This window comes from Lepus europaeus, chromosome 5 (assembly GCF_033115175.1).
Source record: "Lepus europaeus isolate LE1 chromosome 5, mLepTim1.pri, whole genome shotgun sequence".
Lineage (NCBI taxonomy): Eukaryota > Metazoa > Chordata > Mammalia > Lagomorpha > Leporidae > Lepus > Lepus europaeus.
The window spans coordinates 148538570-148561942 of NC_084831.1; the positions used below are offsets into that span (position 1 = coordinate 148538570).

The 23373-nt window shown below is 46.5% G+C and overlaps 1 protein-coding gene across 1 annotated transcript in view; it reads left to right on the plus strand.

Moving 5' to 3' along the window:
• The first annotated feature begins 203 nt into the window (after window positions 1-203).
• The window catches only part of UBE3C (ubiquitin protein ligase E3C), a 125722-nt gene continuing 102552 nt past the window's right edge, over window positions 204-23373 (plus strand). The window contains exon 1 of the mRNA XM_062192930.1: window positions 204-614. Coding sequence (XP_062048914.1) covers window positions 549-614 — 66 coding nt within the window. The 5' untranslated portion in view covers window positions 204-548. The remainder of the gene's footprint in view (window positions 615-23373) is intronic.

Below are 23373 nucleotides of genomic sequence, written 5' to 3' on the forward strand. Positions count from 1 at the left end.
CCCGCGCCCCGCCTCCCTGGACTCCCCGGGTCCCCGTTTCCAGGCGGCGACGCGTCTCACGGGGCCGCGCACGCTGGCGAAGGAGCGCCGCGCCGTCGATGGCGGTCGGGCTCGCGCTCGCGGGGGGTGCCGGGAGGAGCGCCGCGCCGTCGATGGCGTGAGCGCGCGCGCTCGCGGCGCCGCGCACGGCAGCTGCGGCCGGTCGCCATCTTCCTCCCGAGGCGGCTGCTCCCGGTGCAAAAGCGGGGTCAGCGGCCCAGCCGGGCAGCCCACGCCTCGGCCGGAGCGGCGGGAGGCGTGGATGAGGGGGGAGGTGAGGAAGGGCCGTGCCTCCGGTGTCGCCTCCCCCCGCCGTCCGCGGGCAGGGCTGGGCGGGCCGAGGTTCGAGGCTGCGCTCGGGGTCGCCTCCCGGTCGCCGCTGCGTCCTCCGGTGCCCAGGCTGGCAGGGCGGGCGCCCGCGATCCGCCCCGAGACCTCCCCGCGGCCTCCGCGCTGCCCGGGCTGCAAGTAGGGTCGCGGGCTCCTCCCAGATGGGATAGGCGGCAAAGATGTTCAGTTTCGAAGGGGATTTCAAAACGAGGCCCAAGGTGTCCCTCGGCGGCGCGAGTCGGAAGGTAAGAGCGCTCGGGTGCGAGGGGCGCCCCGGGCCCGCGGGGTCCGTGCGCGGTGGGCGAGGGGCGCCCGGGTCCGTGCGCGGTGGGCGAGGGGCGCCCCGGGCCCGCGGGGTCCGTGCGCGGTGGGCGAGGGGCGCCCCGGGCCCGCGGGGTCCGTGCGCGGTGGGCGAGGGGCGCCGAGGTCCGTGCGCGGCGGGCGAGGGGCGCCCCGGGCCCGCGGGGTCCGTGCGCGGCGGGCGAGGGGCGCCGGGGTCCGTGCGCGGCGGGCGAGGGGCGCTCCAGGCCCGCGGGGTCCGTGCGCGGCGGGCGAGGGGCGCCGGGGTCCGTGCGCGGCGGGCGAGGGGCGCTCCAGGCCCGCGGGGTCCGTGCGCGGCGGGCGAGGGGCGCCCCGGGCCCGCGGGGTCCGTGCGCGGCGGGCGCCGGGCGCCGGGTCCTGGGTGCGGACCACCCGGCAGGGGCTCGTGCGCGCCGGGGTCACCTGGGGCCGCTGCGCATCGCGTTTCCGAAGCCGCAGGCATCCCCGGAGCCTTTGAAGCGCAGCCCTCGGTCAACTTTGTTATTCTTTTGCGCTAAGGGCGACGGTCCCCCTTCTGCGCAGACGGGGCACAGGATAGAGCTGCGTTTAGAGATGGACTTTCGACGCTTAGTCACGTTTGCCGTCGGGCACAGTCGCTCTCACCGGGTAGCGTCCATTGTGCAAGGTCAGGAGCCTGTGTCATCTCGGAGGTGGAGACACGGCTCCTCGCTAGGCACCTGCTCCGAGGCCAAGACCATGGGAAGCGCTTCTTATTGGGTTTCGGGAATCATCTACGGGGAGACTCCGGGGCTCGCTTCTGCTGTGACGAGCCGGGTCATTAACTGCTCATGACAGACAGTTCATTACTCTGTAATCTCTGATTCTAGACTCATCAGCGCTCCCGCGCCGGTGACGGGCATCTGTTGGGTCGGTGGAATGGCCAATGTCCCTCCCTCTCCAGAGTGACCTCCGGGTCGAATTGAAAATAAACGTGTGATCCCCGAGCTTGATCCTTGTGAAAAGTTTGTCTGAACTTAACTAGCTACCTGTTACTAAACAGTTGCCCAGTCTTATTGTACATTGTGTATATCACTTGAATAAACGCCTCAAAGCCCTGAGTGAGTGCCCAGGTGCAGATAGGAACATGCGTTTTACCTTGTGCTGTAGGAGTCTCTGTATGGTGGTTTCTGAGGGGAGAGGAAGGGGCCTGTGTAGGGAGTTGGGAGAGGAGAGTGCTGTGGATTTCCAAGCTGTAGGCTTGCCTGATGCTGATTGGCTGCAGAACTGGGCACTAAAGCTAGTTTCTTGGAAGGCGTGGTGGAGTGTGTGAGTAGTGTTAAGGAGGTTGTCTTTAGTGAAGATTCTTAGATGAGATCAAAGGATTTTTTCAGCCCGAAGGCACTTGAACCTCAGGGCCAGATCTCCTGGTTTTCAAGTTTGGAAGATGATGTGCAGCGATTGCACATTCACAGAGCAAGCTAGTGGCAGTGACCACCTTAGGATCCAGGCCGTTCGTTTATGGACTCCTGATGGCAGTTGGTCCTTCTTGCCAAGTAGCACATCTCTTCTCTCAAGAAGCCACTAACCGTTGATCAGACTCTCCAGGGAAGAGTGCACGTTTTGCTGTCTAGTTGTTCAAAGCAATCTTCGCCCACCACCTTTAGAAACTTAGACACTTGATATGTAATAAGGGTCCCCAATGGTAGTTGCCCTCTAGGAGGGCCCTAGGAGGGGAGCAGGTAGAGCACGGTGGAGTCCACTCAGCCAGCATCTGGCTGTAGCCTCACCCCACCAAGGTCAAGTTGTTTCCTCTTTTTTTTTTTTTTTTGACAGGCAGAGTGGATAGTGAGAGAGAGAGACAGAGAAAAAGGTCTTCCTTTTTGCCGTTGGTTCACTCTCCAATGGCCGCTGCGGCTGGCACATCTCAATGATCCAAAGCCAGGAGCCAGGTGCTTCTCCTGGTCTCCCACGTGGGTGCAGGGCCCAAGGACCTGGGCCATCCTCCACTGCCTTCCCGGGCCATAGCAGAGAGCTGGCCTGGAAGAGGGGCAACCGGGATAGAATCCAGCGCCCCAACCGGGACTAGAACCCGGCGCTGCAAGGCGGAGGATTAGCCTGTTAAGCCACGGCGCCGGCCTAAGTTGTTTCCTCTTGAGCACTGGGGCTGGTGGCTGCAGGCTGCCCTGGGGTAAGAGTAGGCCTGTGACTGCTGCCAGCCGGTGTTAGCTGCCCTACAGCAGCTAGGGAAGGAGTGCACTGACCTGAGAAAGGAATCTGGGTGGGACCCAACTGTGTGTTCAGCTTTAAGAGTTGAGCGCACTCATATGTAAATCAACTCTCGGGTCAAATAAAGAACATTCCTAGCATTCCACAGACTTCCTGTGCTCCCACCCCTGGTATCTCTCCTTCCCTGTGGTGATTGCTATTCAAACCTCTACTTCCCTGGACCTTCGTGTACATGGAGTCACAAGCAGCTTGTCCTTCCAGTGTGCTTGACTTTGGCTCAGCAGTCTCTGAGATAGATTCCTTCCGTTTTGTTGTGCAGCATTGGTCCATCAGCACACTACAGTTTATACGTCTGTTTTTGAAATATTGAGGTAAGAGAGACAGGAGTGGCTGGGGCTGGGAGCACAATCCAGGTCTCCATGTGGGTGGCAGGAGCCATCCCTGCTGCCTCCCAGGGTCTGCACTCTTAGGAAGTTGGGATCAGGAGCCAGAGCCAGGAATTAGAGCCTCGGGACTATACTGAGAGGTAAAGGTGCCTTAACTGCCTCACCACACACACCCACCCCTCCACTTTTTGCTGTTCATTGGGGTCATTTGGTTACAAGTACGGAAATCCACTGAAACTAGGTTAGTAGACAAAAGAAAAACAAGTTTATGAGAGAATATGATGATGTCTCAGAATGTAAAAGTCAGAAACTTTTAAAAAAAAAATTGATTTATTGGAGAGTCAGAGTTAAACAGAGAGAGACAGAGAGGCACAGAGATTTTCCATCTGCTGGTTCACTCCCAGGATGGCTTCAGTGGCTGGAGCTGAGCTGATCCAAAGCCAGGAGCCAGGAGCTTCCTCCAGATCTCCCACAGGAGTGCAGGGGCCCAAGGACTTGGGCCATCTTCTCCTGCTTTCCCAGGCCATAGCAGAGAGCTGGATTGGAAGTGGAGCAACCGGGATGTGAACCAGCGCCCATATGGGATGTCGGCACTGCAGGTGGCGGCTTTACCTGCTACGCCACAGCTCTGGCCCCAAAAGTCAGAAACTTAATCAGATACCAAGTTATCAGACCAGGGTAGTTATTTTCAATATTCTGGAGCTGTGTGCCCTCTGTTTTCCTCATTCTTGGCCTTGCAGACAGGATTTCTCATTTATTCTCACATGATTTTGGCTGTATGTGATTTCCTAATTCAGGTGCGGCGGGGAAAATCTCATTGGCCTGGGACAGGTTTCCCTCTCATGAGTTGTACTTGTGTTACAGATGGAGCAGTCTAAATGTCTGTAGGGTGGGGAAGACTCCAAGAGGAGGAAGTGGTTGTGAAGGACTATCTGGGTTCCTGTGGACTGTCAGAGCTGTGGAACTTGGGCAGGAATCTGAGCTAGAGTTGCTGATTGGGGGGCTCTCAGCACACTGGCAGCTCAGAATGCTGTCAACTAAAGAGGACTTGGAGTTTGGGATGGGAAGGACTCTTGAGTATGTAAGCGGGGTGGTGTCTGGTGAAAAAATCACAGATGCGGTGCTTCGGAGGGGCTTAAGGTTTACAGGAAGAGTGATGGGAAAATGCAGAGATCGCATTCTCTCCTGTTCCACACACACCTTCTTCTGTATTTGTGGGCACCTTTGTTACACTTGATATACTAGTATATTGATTGATACATTATTACTAACTAAAGTCCTGAGTTTCTGTTGGAGTTCACTCTTGGCATCAAGGATTATGTGGGTTTTGACCTTTTTGCGTTGGCTTCTTCTTAGTAATATGCTTCTAAGGTTTCTCCATGTCATATTGTAATTTGATAAATCTTTTTTTCCCTTTACTGAATAATTTTCTTGATGCTCATATTGAAGGACATTGTGGTTGTTTCTGGATTTTGGTAGTTACAAATAAAATTGCTATATTTTTATAAGATGTATTTATTTGAAAGGCAGAGTTAGAGAGAGAGAAGAGAGATCTTTCACCTGCTGGTTCACTCCCAAATGGCTACATCAGCCAGGGGTAGGCCAGATGGAAGCCGGTAACCTAGAACTGTGTCGAGGCCTCCCACATGGGTGTCAGGGACCCAAGTATTTGGGCCATCTTCTGCTGCTTTCCCAGGTGCATTACCAGGAAGCTGGATGGGAAGTGGAGCAGCCAGGACTCTAACGGGTACGCATATGGGCTGCTGGCATCATAGGCCGCTATTCCACAACATTGGCCCCTGCTGTAAATATTGGTATGTCTTAGGACATAAGTTTCAGCTCATTGGGGAAATACATAGGGAGCACTTGTTGGATCATATATTAAAACAGTCTTTCACAATGACTGAATCATTTTATATTCCACAAGCAGTAAAAGAATTCTTGTTGTTTCATATCCTCACCAGCATTGGGTGGGTATCAGTGTTTTTATATTAACCATTCTAATATAGTGGAACCTCATTGTTTTAATGTGTGATACCCTGATAACATACGGTGCTGAACATCTTGTCATGTTTCGATGCTGTGTGTACATGTCCTTTGATGAGGTGTCCAGATCTTTTGTCCATTTTTTTTAAGTTGGTTGATTCTAAAGAACTCTTTAGAGTTCTTTGTGTGTATTATGTCTGTATTTTAGATGCAGGTCCTTACTTGGGTCTTTCGCAGATGTTTTTCCCAGTCTATGGCTTGTCTTTTCATTTTGTTAACAGTGTCTTTCACAGAAAAGAAATTTTTAGTTTTTTTTTTTTTTTTAAAGATTTAGTTATTTATTTCAAAGTCAGAGTTACACTGAGAGAGAAGAAGAGGCAGAGAGAGGTCTTCCATTCTCTGGTTCACTCCCCAACTGGCCACAATGGCCGGAGCTGCGCCGATCCAAAGCCAGGAGCCAGGAGCTTCTTCCGGGTCTCCCACGTGGGTACAGGGGCCCAAGGACTTGGCCCACCCTCCACTGCTTTCCCAGGCCACAGCAGAGAGGTGGATCAGAAGTGGAGCTGCCGGATCCCAAACCAGTGCCCATATGGGATGCGGGTACTTCAGGCCAGGGCATTAACCTGCCGCACCACAGCGCCAGCCCAATTGTTTTAATGTAGTCCAGTTTGTTACCAGTTTACCCCAATGGATCATGTTTCTGGTCTTGTATCTAAAAAGTATCATCCAGATTTTCCCCCAGTTATCTTCTAGTAGTTTTATGTTTTAAATTTATAGCAGATTAATTTTTAGTTAATTTTTGTGAGCATTATAAGATTTATGTCTAGATTTTATATTTACTCAAGAGACAGACCTGTGTACTGGTTTCCTCTCCAGATTCCTGCAACAGCTCGGCCTGGGCCAGGCCAACACTGGGGTCTGAGAACTCAGTTCAGGTCTCCCACGTGGGTGACAGGACCTAATTATTTGAGCCATTATGTGCTGCACCCCAGGGTCCACATTTGCAAGAAGCTGGAATCCAGAACAGACTGGGACTCAAACCCAGGCACTCTGGTGTGGGATGCAGGCATACCAGCAGCTTCTTGACGGTCGGGCTGAGTATCTGCCTCAGTAAACTATGTTTTTGTGGGTCTGCTTCTGAGCTCCCTATTCTGTCCCGTTTTTAAAAAAGATTTACTTATTTATTTGAAAGAGATACGAGAGAGGGGGGAGAGAGAGACAGAGAGAGAGAGAGATTGAGAGAGATCTTCCATCGGCTGATTCACTCCCCAAATGGCTATAACAGCTGGCACTGGGCAAGGCTGAAAGCCAGGCACCAGGAGCTTCTTCCAGGTCTCCCATTTGGGTGCAGGGGCCCAAGGATTTGGGCCAGCTGCTGCTGCTTTCCCAGGTGCATTAGCAGGGAGCTGGATTGGAAGTGGGGCAGCTGACTTGAACCAGCAGCACCCATGTGGGATGCTGGCACTGCAGGCAGAGGCTTAACCTTCTGTCACAGCATGGCCCCTCCATTGTTTTTTGTTTGTTTGTTTTGGACCAATACCACACCATCTTTATTGCTTTGTAGTAGATCCTGAAGTCTGATAGTGTCAGTTCTCTGCTTTGTTTTAATATTGTGTTGGCTCATTTGAGCCATGAGAGTCAGTTTTGCAGTATTCTCAGAATAACTTGTTGAGATTGTGGTTGGGATCAGTTTAATCTGAGATTAACTTGGGAAGAACTAACAATTTGAAAGTTGAATGTAACCATTCATGAACATGGAAAATCTTATTTGGTTCTTTTATCTTTTCACATAGACCTTCTACATATTTTACTAGATCTACACCTAAGTATGTACCTCTTTTTGGTGCTGATGTAAATGATATTGTGCTTTGAATGTCAAATTCTAATTTTTCATTGTTGATATGTAGAGAAGAAGTTGACTTTTTTTTTTTTTAAAGATTTATTTATGTATTTGAACGGCAGAGTTAGAGAGAGAGGAGTCTTCCATCTGCTGGTTCACTCCCCAAATGGCCACAATAACCATGGCTGAACCAGGCCAAAGCCAGGAGCCAAGATCTTCCAGATCTCCCACGCTGGTGCAAGGGCCCAAGCATTTGGGTCATCTTCTGCTTTCCCAGGTGTGGTGGAATGAGAAGGCCATGCCAGGATGGCCGCTGGCAACAGAAACTGCCTGGCAACAGGCTGTGATTGGTTAGGGCATAGACCACCCCTTGACCGGATTGGCTGCCTTGGCTATTTAAGCTGCAGTAGCAACTGAAATGAACGAGTCTGCAGGCACTCACCTCTGGCCCACTTTCACCCAACTCCTGGGGTCTGTGTGGTGCCTCCGCGCCTCTTGCCCCTACCATGCTTCTCTCAGAGCAGATCAACAGCAACATCTGGCTTGCCAATGTGACTGAGAGAGAAAGACATTGTGTCGGACTCGGCGAGGTCCCCCCTTGCTTTTGACAGGTAGTCCCCTCGGTGTTGTGTGTACTGTTCAGTTCTGTGAGGGTGAGCATAGAACCCCCTCCTACGCCCCTCTCCTTGTCCTTGTCCTCTGTCTAAGTGACCCCAGGTTAGGCACACACCGCCCAGAAGCGCACGTCGCTTCTCGGCTCCTCCTCTTACTTTCGGTTCGCCCTGCGAATTCACATAAGGGACTGATCATCCCAGAATTCAGAACCAAGTCATCTTCCCCTCACTGAGAGAGGTGATGCTCTGGAGACACCGTGTGGGCATATGGCCTTGACCTAACGAATCAAGGAAGTCCCCCACTAAGCACAGGACATATGTACAATTGGATACACCACTGTCCGTCTAAGGTAGGGAACCCCTGCAGAATGCCATCAGCCGCTGAGGCGCTAAGAATTTGCTTTGTTATGGCAGCAGTGCTGTGCGTGTCTTTCCTTTGGCTAGAGTTGGCATGGTGCACCACTCTTAAACACTCAAACATGGGAAAGATACCCCCTCTCAGAAGCCACACAGATTACCAAACACAATGAATTCGAGTGATCAGAGCCTGTCACTCCAGGCCTCTGCCTCACAGGTGGCAGTTGATGACTTAGAGCTCGGACAGTGAAAGTGACATGACAGCAGATAATGCAGCAATGCCTAGTCAGCACCCCCCAAATATCTGTGGGATGAACTTAGACGACCTCGAGGCAGTAACCCATGCGAGGTCATCCCATCCACACCCAGTGAGGATCCCCACATTTGTAGCAGTCCCTGGGCACCCCAGGCTCTCAGGGCAGCCACTAGACCCCATGCCACCCACATGTTTGCCGTTAATGTAGGAGTAGATGCAGAATTCAGGCCCTGGATTCCAACGCCCATAGAAAGGCTTCTGCTAACCAAGGGCCGAGGATATGCTTGTGTCTTTCCGGAGAATGCGGGACAGCCCATTTGGGTGCCAGCCAGAAACATCAAGCCTGCAACTGACAGCCAACCAGAACCAGCAGAACAAGACTGAGAGTCTGCCTTGTTAGCAGACGCACCTGCCCTATCATCCTACCCCGAGAAACTGCCCATAGCCACATCTGTTACTGTTTTATACCCCACTAGCTCTGGTCAGCCACTTGAACGGCCCTCAGTCTGTGTGCGGTCATGCCATTCCTGATAACCATTGTTCCTCATTCCCACCCCCATCTGAGCAAGCACTCCTGTGGTAGCGCTGGTTAGTCAATGACTGGTAAGATCCCCTGGGGGACAACCTAAGACAGGCACAGCCGCGTACGGAGACCACATGGAAATGGGGTCAACAGTGGTATGGCCAAGAATCATGCCTCCCATTGCTCAAAAATAAATGAAAAGGGGGAAATGTGGTGGAATGAGAAGGCCATGCCAAGATGGCTGCTGGCAACAGGCTGTGATTGGATGGTTTCGGAAACCACAAGACAACGGAGCTTGCCTGGCAACAGGCTGTGATTGGATGACTTCAGAAACCGCCTAGCAACAGGGTGTGATTGGTTAGGGCATAGACCACCCCTTGACCAGATTGGCTGCCTTGGCTATATAAGCTGCTGTAGCAACTGAAATGAACGAGTCTGCAGGCTGCTCGCCTCTGGCCTGCTTTCACCTGGCTCCTGGGGTCTGTGTGGTGACTCAGCCTCTTGCCCCCACCTGGCTCCTTCTCTCAGAACAAATCCACAGCAACACCCAGGCACTGTGACCCTTGTTTTATAATAGCATTAAGGTAGCTAGTTTCTACATGTCCTTATTCTCCTGACTCAAGCCTCTGGATACCTTGTTTCACTTACAACATTTGTCAACATGAAAGAGAAGCAGTAGTGGTCTTTTTTTTTTTTTTAATTTATTTGAAAGGCAGAGTTACAGAGAAGAGAGAGGCAGAGAGAAGTCTTCCATCTACTGGTTCACTCCTCAAATGACCACAACGGCCGGAGCTCAGTCGATCTGAAACCAGGAGCCAGGAGCTTCTTTTGGGTCTCCCATGCAGGTGCAGGGGCACAAGGACTTGAGCTTTTACTGCTTTCCTAGCCCACAGAAGAGAGCTGGATCAGAAGTGGAGCAGCCGGGACTTGAACCAGCACCCATATGCCATAGTGCCAGCCCCATGGTAGTGTTCTTTGTTGGCATGTCTCCATAGCCTATCACTGTCAGTGTTGATCAGACCAATGGGGTTGTAATGCAGTGGGTGCTGCTTATGCCCACATCCCATATCAGAGTGTGGGTTTAAGTCCTGGCTACTCCAGTTCTGGTCTGGTTTATTTGTTTTTAAAGATTTCCTTATTTATTTGAAAGGCAGGGTTTCAGAGAAGCAGAAGCAGAGAGAGAGAGAGAGAGAAAGGTCTTCCATCCATTGGTTCACTCTCCAAATGGCCGCAACAGCCTGAGCTGTGCCAGTCTGAAGCGAGGAGCCAAGAGCTTCCTCTGGGTCTCCCACGCGGGTGCAGGGCCCCCCTGGACTTGGTCCATCTTCTCCTGCCCTCCCAGGCCATAGCAGAGCAGCCACAGTGCTGGCCCTCTGGTATGGTGTCTTGCTGATGCATTCTGGGAGGCAGTAAGTGATGGCTCATGTCCTGGGTCCCTGCCACCCACGTGGGAGACCTGAAAGCAGTTCTAGGCTCCTGGCTTCCGCCTGGTCTAGCCATGGCTGTTAGGAAAAGAGTTGCAGATTGGTGCCTCCTCACACGGAGCACCAAAATGTTAGAAAAAGAGGTGCGGAATAGAGACGAGGCAGTGTACAAATTTATAACGAAACCGAATTTATTCAGAGAAAATAAAGCCGTAGAGGTGGGTGACCAGCTGCCCACATGCACACTGATAGAACACGTGGCAGAAGGTCCTGACCCCAGGGGCCGGGCCTTTTTCTGTTTTAGGAGGGCTGGGGGTGGAGTGGGGTAGGGGGGCAGCAGGCAGAGGGGAATTCCTGGAACTGGTCTTTCAGGTGGCTGTGGGGGGTGGGGTATGAAGGCAATGGGGTGTGAGGCCCACTTGAGTTTCAAGGGCAAGGAATAGTTCCTGTGTTTATCTCCTTTGGGCAGTGAGGGAGCATGGCTGAGGCTTAGGTCCTCGTTCCATCAGCGGCTGCTGTGGCTCCGGGGAGTGAGCCAGTGGCCATAAGATCTTTTCTCTGTTTTTCATTCTGCCTTTCAAGAGTGAAGATGAACATCTTTAGAAGATGGTAATGCTTGCTGGTGGTGAGCACATGCAGTGACTTTGGGTGGGACTGCAAATTGGTAGAGTTTACTTGAGGACAGTTACAACAGTATTGAGGATACTCCAAGAAGTTTATGGAGAAAAGGAATTAAAAGCTAATGTGGATTTGAACTTTTTGAAGACCGTGTATGTAAAGAGCCTTAATGAGGGGCCGGCGTTGTGTAGCAGGTAGAGTCTTACAGGAGGCAAAGAGCCACACCGTTTTCTCCGGTGAACTAAGTTGTGCCAAAATGCCATGAAACAATGTTGCTGACGATTTTTGCTCTTTTTAAAAATATTTGTTGTTCATTTGAAAGGCAGAGTGACAGAGAGATGGGGAGAGGCAGAGAGAGCTTTCGTCCCTTGGTTCACACCCCACATGCTCACAACACTGCTTGAAAAGTGTTACGTCGTCGTATTATCGTGCCTGGAATGCTACTAGGCAGTTACGAGTTAAGCATGGTCTTCAAAAAAGCCTCATAGAACTGTAAGGAGCTGTCATGTATTTGAGACTGTAAATTTAAATTTGCTTGTTGATATCATTTAGCTTTTTTTTTTTTTAAAGATTTATTTATTTATTTGAAAGTCAGAATTATACAGGAAAGAGGAGAGGCAGAGAGAGAGAGTATTCCATCCGCTGGTTCACTCCCTAGTTGGCTGCAATGGCCAGAATTGTGCTGATCTGAACCAGGAGCCAGGAGCTTCTTCCGGATGTCCCTCACGGTGCAGGGGCCCAAGGCCTTGGGCCATCTTCTACTGCTTTCCCAGGCCATAGCAGAGAGCTGGATCAGAAGTGGAGCAGCCGGGACTCGAACAGGCACCCATATGGGATGCCGGCATTGCAGGCCGTGGCTTTACCTGCTAAGCCACAGCGCCGGCCCCAACCTTTTTTTTTTTTTTTTTTTTTTAAGATCCATTTATTTATTTGAAAGAGTTACAGAGATGGAGAGGCAAAATGGGGTGGGGGGAGTGGAGAGAGGAGAGGAGAGAAAGATCTACCTCATCTGCTGGTTCACTCCTCATGTGGCCAAAATGGTCAGGGCTAGGGCCAGGAGCTTCATCCGGGTCTCTTGTAGGTGCAGGGGTTCCAGCACTTGGGCCATCTTCTGCTGCTTTCCCAGGTGCATTAGCAGGGAGCTGGATCAGAAGTGGAGCAGCTGGGACTCCAAGCAGTGCCCATATGGGATGCAGGCACTGCGGGTCACAGCTTTACACAGTATACCACAGCACCGGCCCCTACTTTAGCTTTTTAATTCAACCACCCCTGCATTGTGTGTGTGTGTGTGTTGGGGGAAGGTGGACTATGCAACTGGGACACCATGACAGTAGGAGGGTAGGCAGTAGATGCATCAAGATGGGAAATGGGGGAGAGTGTGGAAGTAAAATTTGTCCAAGAACTTCTCTGAATAGACTTACACCAGGGTAGAGGGAGGAAGTTTGCTTTCCTTCTGTTCCCAGGATGACAGCACATTAATGCCTTCAGCTTCTTAATGCTGGACTAGGATTCTTACTAGAGTTTGTATATTAACACTGATGTCTCCAATTAAAAGAATGGCCTGATCAAAGGTGTCCAGCCATGGAGATGTGATCAGCTGTAGGTTGCACTGTTTGTACCTGGAATGGGGACTTGCAAAAGGCGTGAGAATGGTAGAAGAGAATGCTGGTAGAGAAAGGTATTCAGGGGCCAGAGATAGAGGGGATTGGAGGGCGTTTTGTAGAGTCACTGAAAGGTTTTAGGCACTGAACAAATTCAGGTTTTAGGGAGAGGAGTGTGGGACCTGCCTGGTTGTTGATTTCAGGAAGGGAAAGGCTGAAGGCGTGGGGAAGTGGGAGATAACCACAGTTATGCACAAAGGATAATGGGGGCTAAAAGAGACCTGGAAGAAGCTTCTGGCTCCTGACTTTGGATTGGCGCAGCTCCAGCCATTGCAGCTGTTTGAGGAATGAACCACTAGATGCAAGATGTCTCTCTCTCTCTTTCTATAACTCTGCCTTTCAAATAAATAAATCTTTGGGAAAAAAAAAATAAGAGGAGCCTGAATGAAGGAGACAGATTCAAGGGTTGCTGACAGAATTAATGATTGCTGACGATAGGATGCTGCAGATGGGGGAGAAAGAGACTAGGATCACTTCTCCTACACAGAGATGAAATGAGGTAGCTTAGGGAGGGGAGAAGGGATTACATCCTACTACCATGTTAAGTTAGAGATGCTTGTGGAAATACAGCAGGCAGTTTCATGTTCTGGCCTGGAACTTGGATAGAGATAGAGGGCGCATGAGTAAGTAATTTGTAGTTAAATTGTGAGGTGAGGTGAGGTGAAATCATCAGGGGACGGTGTTCTGTCTGAGAAGCTATGTGAGCTCCAGACGGAACTCTAAAGGACGCAGCTATCTGCACAAAAAGCAGAGTGAGGGATGTACAAAGGATTGTGGCATCCAAGTTTAGGGTATGCGTTCCTCACAAATAGTTCAGTAAATTTTTAACATTTTCTTTTACTCAGAAGGAAATAGCTCGTTCACTTCAATATTCTTTGAATTGTTAGCAAGTTGTGATTGGAAATCCAGGTGCCTTTCTGGTGTGTGAGTGGAAACATTGGTTTTCAGATAGTTTTCCTGAGGGCAGAGCCAGCATAGGCAGTGTATAAAAGTAGGACTGGCTGGAGGGGCAGCCATACCACAGGCGCAGGTTTTGAGGCCCTGCTTGCTGTAACCACAATTTTATGTCCTCTGAATTGACCAGAGACATTTGTGCTGTAGGTTATTGCAAAGCTGAGGATTGAATTGTTCTGTTTTCTGATATTAAAATTTTGTTTCATTTAACAATGATAACACATGTTTATTGTGTGAACTTTGAATGGATTATACATGTTAATTTTGTGCTTTTGGACATGTGGATTGTTTTATTGTGAACGTTGTAATAGCTGACAATTGCATTTTTTTTAGGATAAATTGCTCAAAGCAGTTAAATTGCTTTCTCAAAATGTTCACATTTTTACGACCTCTGATACCCTTTGTTCCTGTGGAAAAACTGTATCGATGGCCTTTTGCTGGCCTAAGCAGTTATGGACTGAGCAAGCAGCTAAGCCTTTGCATCCTTGTTTCATTGCGCAGTTGAGCTGCCTTGGGCTTCACAGAGCATCTCAGGGCTGTCTCTGTGTCTTACTTGTGGCAGTTGGATATGCTCCTGTACTCAGTGTGTACCTTCCTGCAAGGTGCTTAACCTGTATGCTCTCCTTTAATCCTGGCTTCTCTTAGATGGCCCAAGTGCTTGGGCCCCTGACCCGCATGGGAGACCCAGAAGAAGCTCCTGGCTTCGGAGCTAGGAGCTTCTTTCAGGTCTCCCACATGGGTGCAGGGGCCCAAGGAATTGGGCCATCTACTGCCTTCCCTGCCTTCCCAGGCATTGCAGGGAGCTGTATAGGAAGAGGAGCGTATGGCATGCCGGTGCTTCAGGCCAGGGCTTCAACCCGCTGCTGCCGGCCCCTCCTACTTCACTTCTGCAGTGCTAGGGCTGCTTGACGTTGGGGCCCACCCACATCCTGCAGGCACTGAGGCGGGGGCTGTGTTGTCCTGCATCTGGGACTGATTTTCCTTATAATGCTGTTTGATTTAATTTTTTCAGAAATGTTAGTAAACTCCAATATGTTGGCAAGTATCACAGTTCATATCACTTCTTTCAACTGAAATCACTTACTGCAAATGATTATATTGTAAAAAATATAATGGGTACTTGGAAATGTCTGCATTGGTTCATCTTTTCTGGGCTTCTCTTTATTGTTGCTTGTAATGTGAAACTCATAATTCTTGATATTGAGAAAGCCAAACTAGATTATAACTGATCTTCCTTGTTCTAAAATGATTGTATTCCCAGTCTCATCAGTGGCCTTTAAAAAATGCTAGCTTTTTTTTATTAAAAAGAATGTTCAGTCAGGCCTTCTAAAGGGTCTTCCTGTCGCTAGGACCCCTAATTTTCTAATATTTTCACTTCATTAGTATCCTTTCAGAGCTAGTCTAAACGTAAACATTTCTCCCTCATTTAAAAAATAAAGAGGACATAGTGTTCTTCACCTAAGTACTCTATCAGCATGTACTTTTCATGGATATGCAGTGTAATATGCTGTTTCACAGCTTATATCATTTAATGTAATTGCTAGATATGCGTGTGCTGTTTCCCCAGGTTTTGCCACTAAAACATTGCTGTATTTACTATACTCATATAATTCTGGTGTGAAAAAGGAAATCTTTTGGAATTTATTACAATGGGATTCAAACTATTGCATTTTAGTTTGGATACCTTATTTTTAAAAATGAGTTCTGATTATAGGTAATGTTCATATTAGACAGTTAAAGTACTTTGAATTGTGCTTGGCAAAATGTAATTAAAGATGTTTATTTTATTTTTTATTATTTATTTGACAGAGTCATACAGTGAGAGAGAGACAGAGAAAAAGGTCTTCCCTTCCTTTGGTTCACCCCCGAAATGGCCGCCATGGCCGGCGCGCTGCGCTGATCCAAAGCCAGGAGCCAAGTGCTTCCTCCTGGTCTCCCATGTGGGTACAGGGCCCAAGGACTTGGGCCATCCTCCACTGCCTTCCTGGGCCACAGCAGAGAGCTGGACTGGTAGAGGAGCAGCCGGGATTAGAACTCTGCACCCATATGGGATGCTGGCACTGCAGCCGGAGGATTAACCAAGTGAGTCGCAGCGCCAGCCCCAAAGATGTTTATTTTGGTGCAAAATATCTTGAAATCTATGTATAGTTTTTCATAATATGCATGTTTCATGAGCTTTTTGAAGATCCTCATACACATTGATTTCAAATTTTTTTGCAGCAAAATAAGCTTACCCTTTAATTCAATTTTCCATGAAATTTTACCTATTTAATGTATAACTGAATTTTAATACATTTTCTTTTCCTTTTTTTAACTTGGGAATCACATTGTATATTTAGTTTTATAAATTGGATTTTAGTGACTTATTATGATGCAACTTTAAGAGTTTTTTTTTTACTTATATGAAATTGATTGCTTTTATGTTTTCATAAACATTCTTAATTAAGTCTACAAAGAAAGAAAGGCCCTACACATTTTAGGGTATGCATTACTTACAAATATTTCAGTAAATTTTTAACATTTTCTTTTCCTCAGAAGTATTTTATTCACTGCAGTATTTGAATTGTTAACATCATGTTTGTGAGAGCCAGGAAATACTGACCTGAAAAAGATGTAAAACTACATGTTGCATTTATATTAGCAAAGTCTGATAAAGGAAATCTTACAATTGTTTCTAAAAATCGAGATACTAGGAACCATTTTAAAAATCTTTTTGTAACTGACTAGCAATTGTTTTGATCTTTAATTTTTTAAAATTATCATGTTATGTAAATTTACTTTGACATGCACTCTAGTTTTTGATCATAAAATTTTTTATTCTGATGGTTTAATGTAATCTGATTAAAACTATATGCCTTTTCAAAATTGCTACCCCTGAATTTACTTAGTGAAGAAAGCATTTTTCCCTTTAAAAAAATCTTTGTAAATGGTATTTGTAAAAATTGCCTTGCTTAGTTGTCAGAGGTTAAGCTATGTGCCTCAAGATTACAGAGCAAATGGAGAAGTTTGCTGTCATTTACTGTTTACATATTGACGGATAGGCTGGTGTCACAGCTGTGGACCTGAGATTAGCATTGAAAGTAGCTTGTATGCTGTAAGAACAATAGGTTTAGTCATTCCAAAAACACTTAGTGTGGTTTATGAGACTGACATAAAACTGCTACTTAGAGCCCCTAACTTTTCTAGATCTGAAGAAGTTAAAAGGTAATAGATGTTTTCAAGTATGAGTATAATAAATTGAAATTAAACACTTGTGAGTAATCAAAAGGAGTTCAGTCTTTTTTCTGAATCTACATGTGTCTCTTACAATCTTACTGCTCTTTCCCTCTCACTTAATTGGGAATTATTCATGGTTATAGTGATCTGATTTTAAAACTTTACATTTTCATTAGTTTTTCTATGCTAAGAAAATATTTCACATACATGAGTATGCACATAGATGGGTAATAATTCAGAGTGAAAAATAAATACTAAAAATGTTCCTTTCACCTCTCCCTTTCTCTCACCAATCCTAATCATTCAGATTTTCTACTTCCAGATTTTTATATAAATAAGCATACAAGTGTGCGTATTTCCCTCTTTCTTTAAAAACGTTAGAGCATGTTAATTTCTCTGCTCCTTCTTAGTACTTCTTAGAGACAGTCTCAGATCAATTATAAATAGGTCTATTACATTTTTAAAAATTATTTATTGGGGCCAGGGCTGTGGTGCAGTGGGTTACTCCGCCTATGGCACTGGCATCCCATATGGGTGCCGGTTCTAGTCCCGGCTGCTCCTCTTCAGATCCAGCTTTCTGCTGATGGCCTGCTTTGGCCATCTGGGGAGTGAATCAGCAGATGGAAGACCTCTCTCTCTGTCTCTCCCTCTCACTATCTGTAACTCTACCTGTCAAATAAACAAAATCTTTTTAAAAATGATTTATTTATTTGAGACAAACAGGCAGAGAACTCCCACCTGCTGGCTCACTACCCAGATGTCCACAGTGGCAGAATCTGCCTGGGAATTGGGAGACAGGAACATAATGCAGACACCCATACCAGTAACAGTGACCTAACTATTTGAGCCATCATCTGCTTACCTCCAAGGGAGCATGTTAGCTGGAAGCTACAGTCGGGAGCAGTCAGCACTGGAGCCCAGGCAGCGCGATAGTGGACACAGGCTTCCCCGCTGGCATCTTAACTGCTGTGCCGAATGCCCACTCCACTACCTCATTCTTCTAAAAAGCACTACTCAACAGTCCCACCTGGCTGCCATTTTAATGGTTGCTCAGGTTGTTTTTAGTTTCCTGCTAATTCAAATAGCACTGCAGTGAATGTCTTGAGGATGTGCCAGTAGTATCTGTAGGTCACATTCCTAGAAGTGAAACTCCTAGGTCAAAGGCTATGTATGTTTTGAATTTGAATAGATTTTTCCAAATTCCCCTTTAAGGAGGTTGTATCAGTGTGAAAAAGTGACTTGTCCTCCTGCACAGTATACCATCTAAATTTTATGTTTCTCAAATAGGGATAAAAAGTCTGATTTCATTGTTTCTGTTGCATCTTTTCTTACAGTGAGTAAAATTGAAGTTCTTATGTTTAAAAGATAATTATTTCCCTATGTACTGTTTGTACCTTTTGCTAATTTTTCTATTTGATTGTTTTTGTATTGAGTGCTTTTAATAATGATCACTTTTGTTATGGTATGTATATTCCTACTTTGTTACTTGTCTTTTTTTTAATGAACTTATCTTTTAATTCCACTTTCCCATGAACTTTTTTTTTTTTTAAGATTTATTATTTATTTGAAGGGCAGAGTCATAGTGAGAAAGAGAGAGAGAGATTTTCCATCTGCTGGTTCACTCCCCAAATGGTTGCAATGCTGGAGCTGGGCCAAACAGAGCCAGGAGCTTCTTCCAGGTCTCCCACGTGGGTGCAGGGGCCCAAGCACTTGGGCCATCTCCACTGCTTCCCCAGGCCATTAGCAGGAAACTGGATCACAAGTGGAGCAGCTTGGACTCAAACCTGGAGCCAGCACTGCAGGAGGCGCTTTTACCCTCTATGCCTTTGCGCCATGCGCGCCCCGCTCCCCCCAGTAGTACTTGATCACCTTCTCTGAAAGAACTGAATTTCAAAATTTCAAACCAAAATATCATTTGGGTTCAACAAATTTTTATTTCAATAAACAATTCAGAGGCTAACAGCGCCCTGGCATGACAAACTTGGCAAATGTTCCTACAACCTGCCAGACTATATGTAAAAGTGTGGCAAGCACCAACCCCACAGAGTGACACAGCGTAAGAAGGGCAAAGATCCTCTGTGCACTCCGGGGAAAGCTGCGTCGATAGAAAGCAGAATGGCTGTGGCAGGAAGACTGAGCCGGCTTTCCAGAGAAGGGCTCAGACTTCAGAGATTTTGCTGAGGCTTGTGTATGTGGAGTCCAGCTGCAGATCTAGGAGAATGTTGGCTCTTAAGATGTGTTAACATTTGAACCAGAGGAGATGAGAAGAAGAAGGGTGACGTGATCCAGGTCTAGGCTTCGTCTTCTGTTTTATTGTAGACAGTGAAATCTTCAGATCACTGTTCATTTCATTTGGTTGCAGTTGATCTTTTGGGAGAGAACAAACTAGAGCTATTAATAACATTCCTCATTGGGAAACTTAAGCTTCAAAACAAAACAGGGTCTGATCTTCTGAATGTGTTCTTTTCAGTAATAGTCACATCATAATAAAAGGGACTGGGAAAGGCTGTCTATCCCTTGAGCAGTGCCAAGTGGCTTCAGAAAGCCCAGACAGTGACCTTTATTTTTAACATGTGATACTCAAAACACTTTTTCAGCTTTCTCAAAGTATGTATCCCTTCGTGAGAAGCTTATCCATGCTTTCAGTTCCGGTGTTTTTGTTGTTGTTGTTTTGTTTTTTGTCTACTTCACATAGATCTGATATTCTTGAAATAACAAAGCAAGGGTTTTTTTCTGTATGCTGTCAGTGTGAGAGAAAAGTGGATGTTCGCCCTTTCAAAAGGCCAGAGTTAAGGTATCTGAGGTTATCACATGAGTGATTATTTGACAGGCTTAAGTAATCCTCCTAAATATTCCTACATGGGTGAGATTAGCGAGATTGCCTCTGGATACAAGTAGATTTTGTTTTTGATCAGATTACTAATGCTGAAATACACTGGACCAGATACCAGATCCCCGTACTTAACCTATACTCCACCTCTGCTTTTCCCATTACAACACATTTTATGTTAGTGTTTGTCCTGAACTCATCAATAGAATTTAAAGGGTTTCCTCTAATTTATGAGTTAGGGGGAAAAAAGTCTTCATGGACGTGTTTATTCAGCTCATGGTTGACAAACAGCAGCAGATTAGTGAGGTCAGACTATCAGTGAAGTGCAGTGAGCAGAGCCAACGTTGTCTTTCCCAGGAGAGTAACAGCTGCTCGACCTACTTGGCCCTATCTGCAGATGGACAATGAACTAAGTTATTAGACAAAGGAATGTTATCAGCTATTTTATTTGCTTTGTCACAAATCATCACCTTTAATCATAACTTTGGCAGCATGCTTCTCATTTGACCTATCAGCAGCTCTAGCTTTTGCAATTAAATATAATACCACAGACAGAATGTTTTCAGTATTTGCATTTTAACTCCCTGGACACTCTTTGTGCACATACTCTCAGGTTGTTTGGAAGTCTTTCTTGTTTGTTCCCTAAAGTTTAACAGAAGTTTTAGGTAATGCACATTATGGTTTCAAAAGAAAGTTTGAGTTGATAGTCTCACACCTGTATCTGGCATACATATAATGGGATAAGCTCACTCTCTGAGCTGGTCCATGAAAAACTAAATTTAAAAATTCTTCATCATGTTGGTTTGATTTGTGTTTTCTTTGCAGCCATCATGTTTACAAGACTAAAAGCTGAATCTAGGGCATTATTAACACTGTCCTTATAAAGACGCATGAAAATGACTGTGATTATAATTAACGCCTTCATTTGTATTACCGTGTTCACCTTTAGACTTTAAAAATGACTTTTTTCATTGACCACACCAGGCCCAGCAATCAGAGGGGAAAAAATAAAGGCATAGGCATAATCCTAATTCACAATTATGAATACCTATAGATGACCCACACTAGTAACTAACTGTCAACTTCTAAAAGGAAATGCCCCATGCTGCTGAAAATAAACTTACAAACCTATGACAATGCATGAAGTGCAGAGGAATCCTTCCTATCAGTGTGACTATGTAATCTGTACCGAGTACTTTTGAACATGTAACACTTTCTCCAAGGGCATAAAGATATTGTTCAAGAGTGATAAATCAAAACTTTCTGTGCAGAAAAATATCATTACCAAAGACAAGTGACAAAGAGGCCGGCGTTGTGGGGTAGTGGTTTAACCTGCAACCCACAATGCCGGCATCCCATATGGGTATCCATTTGAGTTCTAGCTGTTCCACTTCTGATCCAGCTCCCTGTTAATATGCCTGGGAAAGCAGTGGAAGATGGCCCCAGTGCTTGGGCTCCTGCACCCACATAGGAGTCCTGGATGAAGCTCCTGGCTCATGGTTTCAGCCTGGCCCAGCCCTGGCTGTTGGGGCCATTTGGGGAGTGAACCAGTGGGTGGAAGACCTCTCTCTCTCTGCTTCTGCCTTCCTTCTCTGTAACCCGGACTTTTGAATAAATAATTAAGTATTTTTTTTAAAAATATTGTTTTTCTAATTTAATTGTTAGTGTCAAAGTCTAAAAAATATTGTTGTCTCCTGGACTCAATCTTAAACCTCATGTTCCTTTCTGTTATTGTAAGCAGGTTTTTTGTTTTGTTTTGTTTTTTTGTTTTTGGTAATTATTTGAGAGGCAGAATTAGTGGTACGGAGGGGAGAGAGAGAAAGATAAGGATTTTCCATCCACTGGTTACTCCCCAAATGACTGCAGCGACCTGTCCTAGCTGGAGCCAGGAGACTGGAAACTCCATCCGTGTCTCCCATGTGGGAGGCAGGGGCCCAAGCACTTGGATTATCTTCCATTGCTTTACCAAGCACATTACCAGGGAGACGGATCAGAAGTAGAGCAACTAGAACCTGAACTGGTGCTCCTGGGATGCTGGCACCGCAGCTGGAGGCTTAGCCCCCTGCACCACAATGCAGGCCCCCAGTATAAGCAGTTCTTTCTGAGAAACCTAGTTTCAGATGGGGTTTTTCATATGTAAATCGATTAGATTCTTATGTGCCTTAGTTTTATCTTTACGTTTATTTTTCAAAATATTAAAAGTTTTATAAATTATAAATAATTGAACATGTTTATGGGATACAGCGTGACTTTTCAGTTCTTCTATATGATATGTACTGCTCAAATCAGAGTAGTTAACATTTCCTCTTTGTCATCACTTCATGATCAGAGCCTTTGAGCTCCTTCTGTTTGCTCAGAATGTTTATAAAATGTTCTCATTATCCTGTGTAACACTCTCGGGAACTTGTTCCTCCTGTCTAGCTCATGTTTGGTACCTATCATCCATCTCCCTCTCTTCCCCTTCACTCCTCCTGGCCTCCTGTAGTTCACATATTCTTAGTTCACGTTGACTTTTTTTTACCTTCCACATATGAGGGAGAGAACATGTAGAATTTGTTTTTCTTTCTTTGGCTTAAATCTCTTAATATTCTCCAGTTCCATCCATTTTGCTGCACTTGAAAGGATTTCATTCTGTTTTGTGGTTGAAGAATGCTCTGCTGTATATCTACTGCGTTTTCTTTTTTCATTTTTCTACTGATGGACACTCTGGTTTATTCCCTGTCTTGACTTGTGAATAGTGCTGCGTTAATAATGTTTTGTTTTCATTGTGTTTATTTGCGAGGGGCCTTCTGATTTCTAATGTATGACAAATGATTATTTTTCCATTTGGGATAGTGATATAAGGCTTATCCTTGAAATAAATATATTTAATTTAAAATGAGTCTCTTTTTTTGCAAGATTAACATTGGTTGTTTTGTATCCTTTGCATTGCATCAAGTAGTGATATTATCCACCCAAAAGTATGGGCCCACTTCCTGGTGAATTCCAAGAAGTGTACCGCAACCAGTTGTCACACAAAATGATTTATTATTATTATTATTATTATTTTTGACAGGCAGAGTGGACAGTGAGAGAGAGAGACAGAGAGAAAGGTCTTCCTTTACCATTTTCACCCTTCAATGGCCATTCCGTCGGTGCACTGCACTGATCTGAAGCCAGGAGCCAGGTGCTTCTCCTGGTCTCCCATGCGGGTGCAGGGCCCAAGCACTTGGGCCATCCTCCACTGCCTTCCTGGGCCACAGCAGAGAGCTGGACTGGAAGAGGGGCAACTGGGACACAATCCGGCATCCTGACCAGGACTAGAGATTTATATGTTTATTTGAAAGGAAGAGTTGTAGATAAAAAGGGAGAGAGAAGGGAGATAGTTTCCATTTGCCGTTCACTCCCCAAATGGTTACAAAGACCAGGGCTGGCCCAAGCTGAAGCCAGGAGCCAGGATCTTCATCTGGGTCTCCCACGTGCTTGCAGGGGCTCAATCACTTGGACCATTTTCTGCTGCTTTCCCAGGCTGTTAGCAGGGAGCTGGATCGGCTGTGGAGTAGCTGGGACTTGAACTGGCACCCATGTGGGATGCCAGCATTGCAGGCGGCGGCTTAACCCACTAAGCTACAACATGGGCCCTGGTAATTTATTTTAAGCAACAAATAATGAGACCACAGGGAATCATTCCCAAAGTCAAGACTCTCTGGGAAAATGGGTGTCTTTTATTATCTTAGGGGGAAAGTGAGTATGTAAGAGGGAAGGTACTTATTGTATGTAGGGGTGGATACAAGTTTACACAGGCGCAGTTCAGAAACATGTTGCAATTTAAGTTGCATGTTATGGTAATAAGGCTTGAGCTCCTTCTGGGAG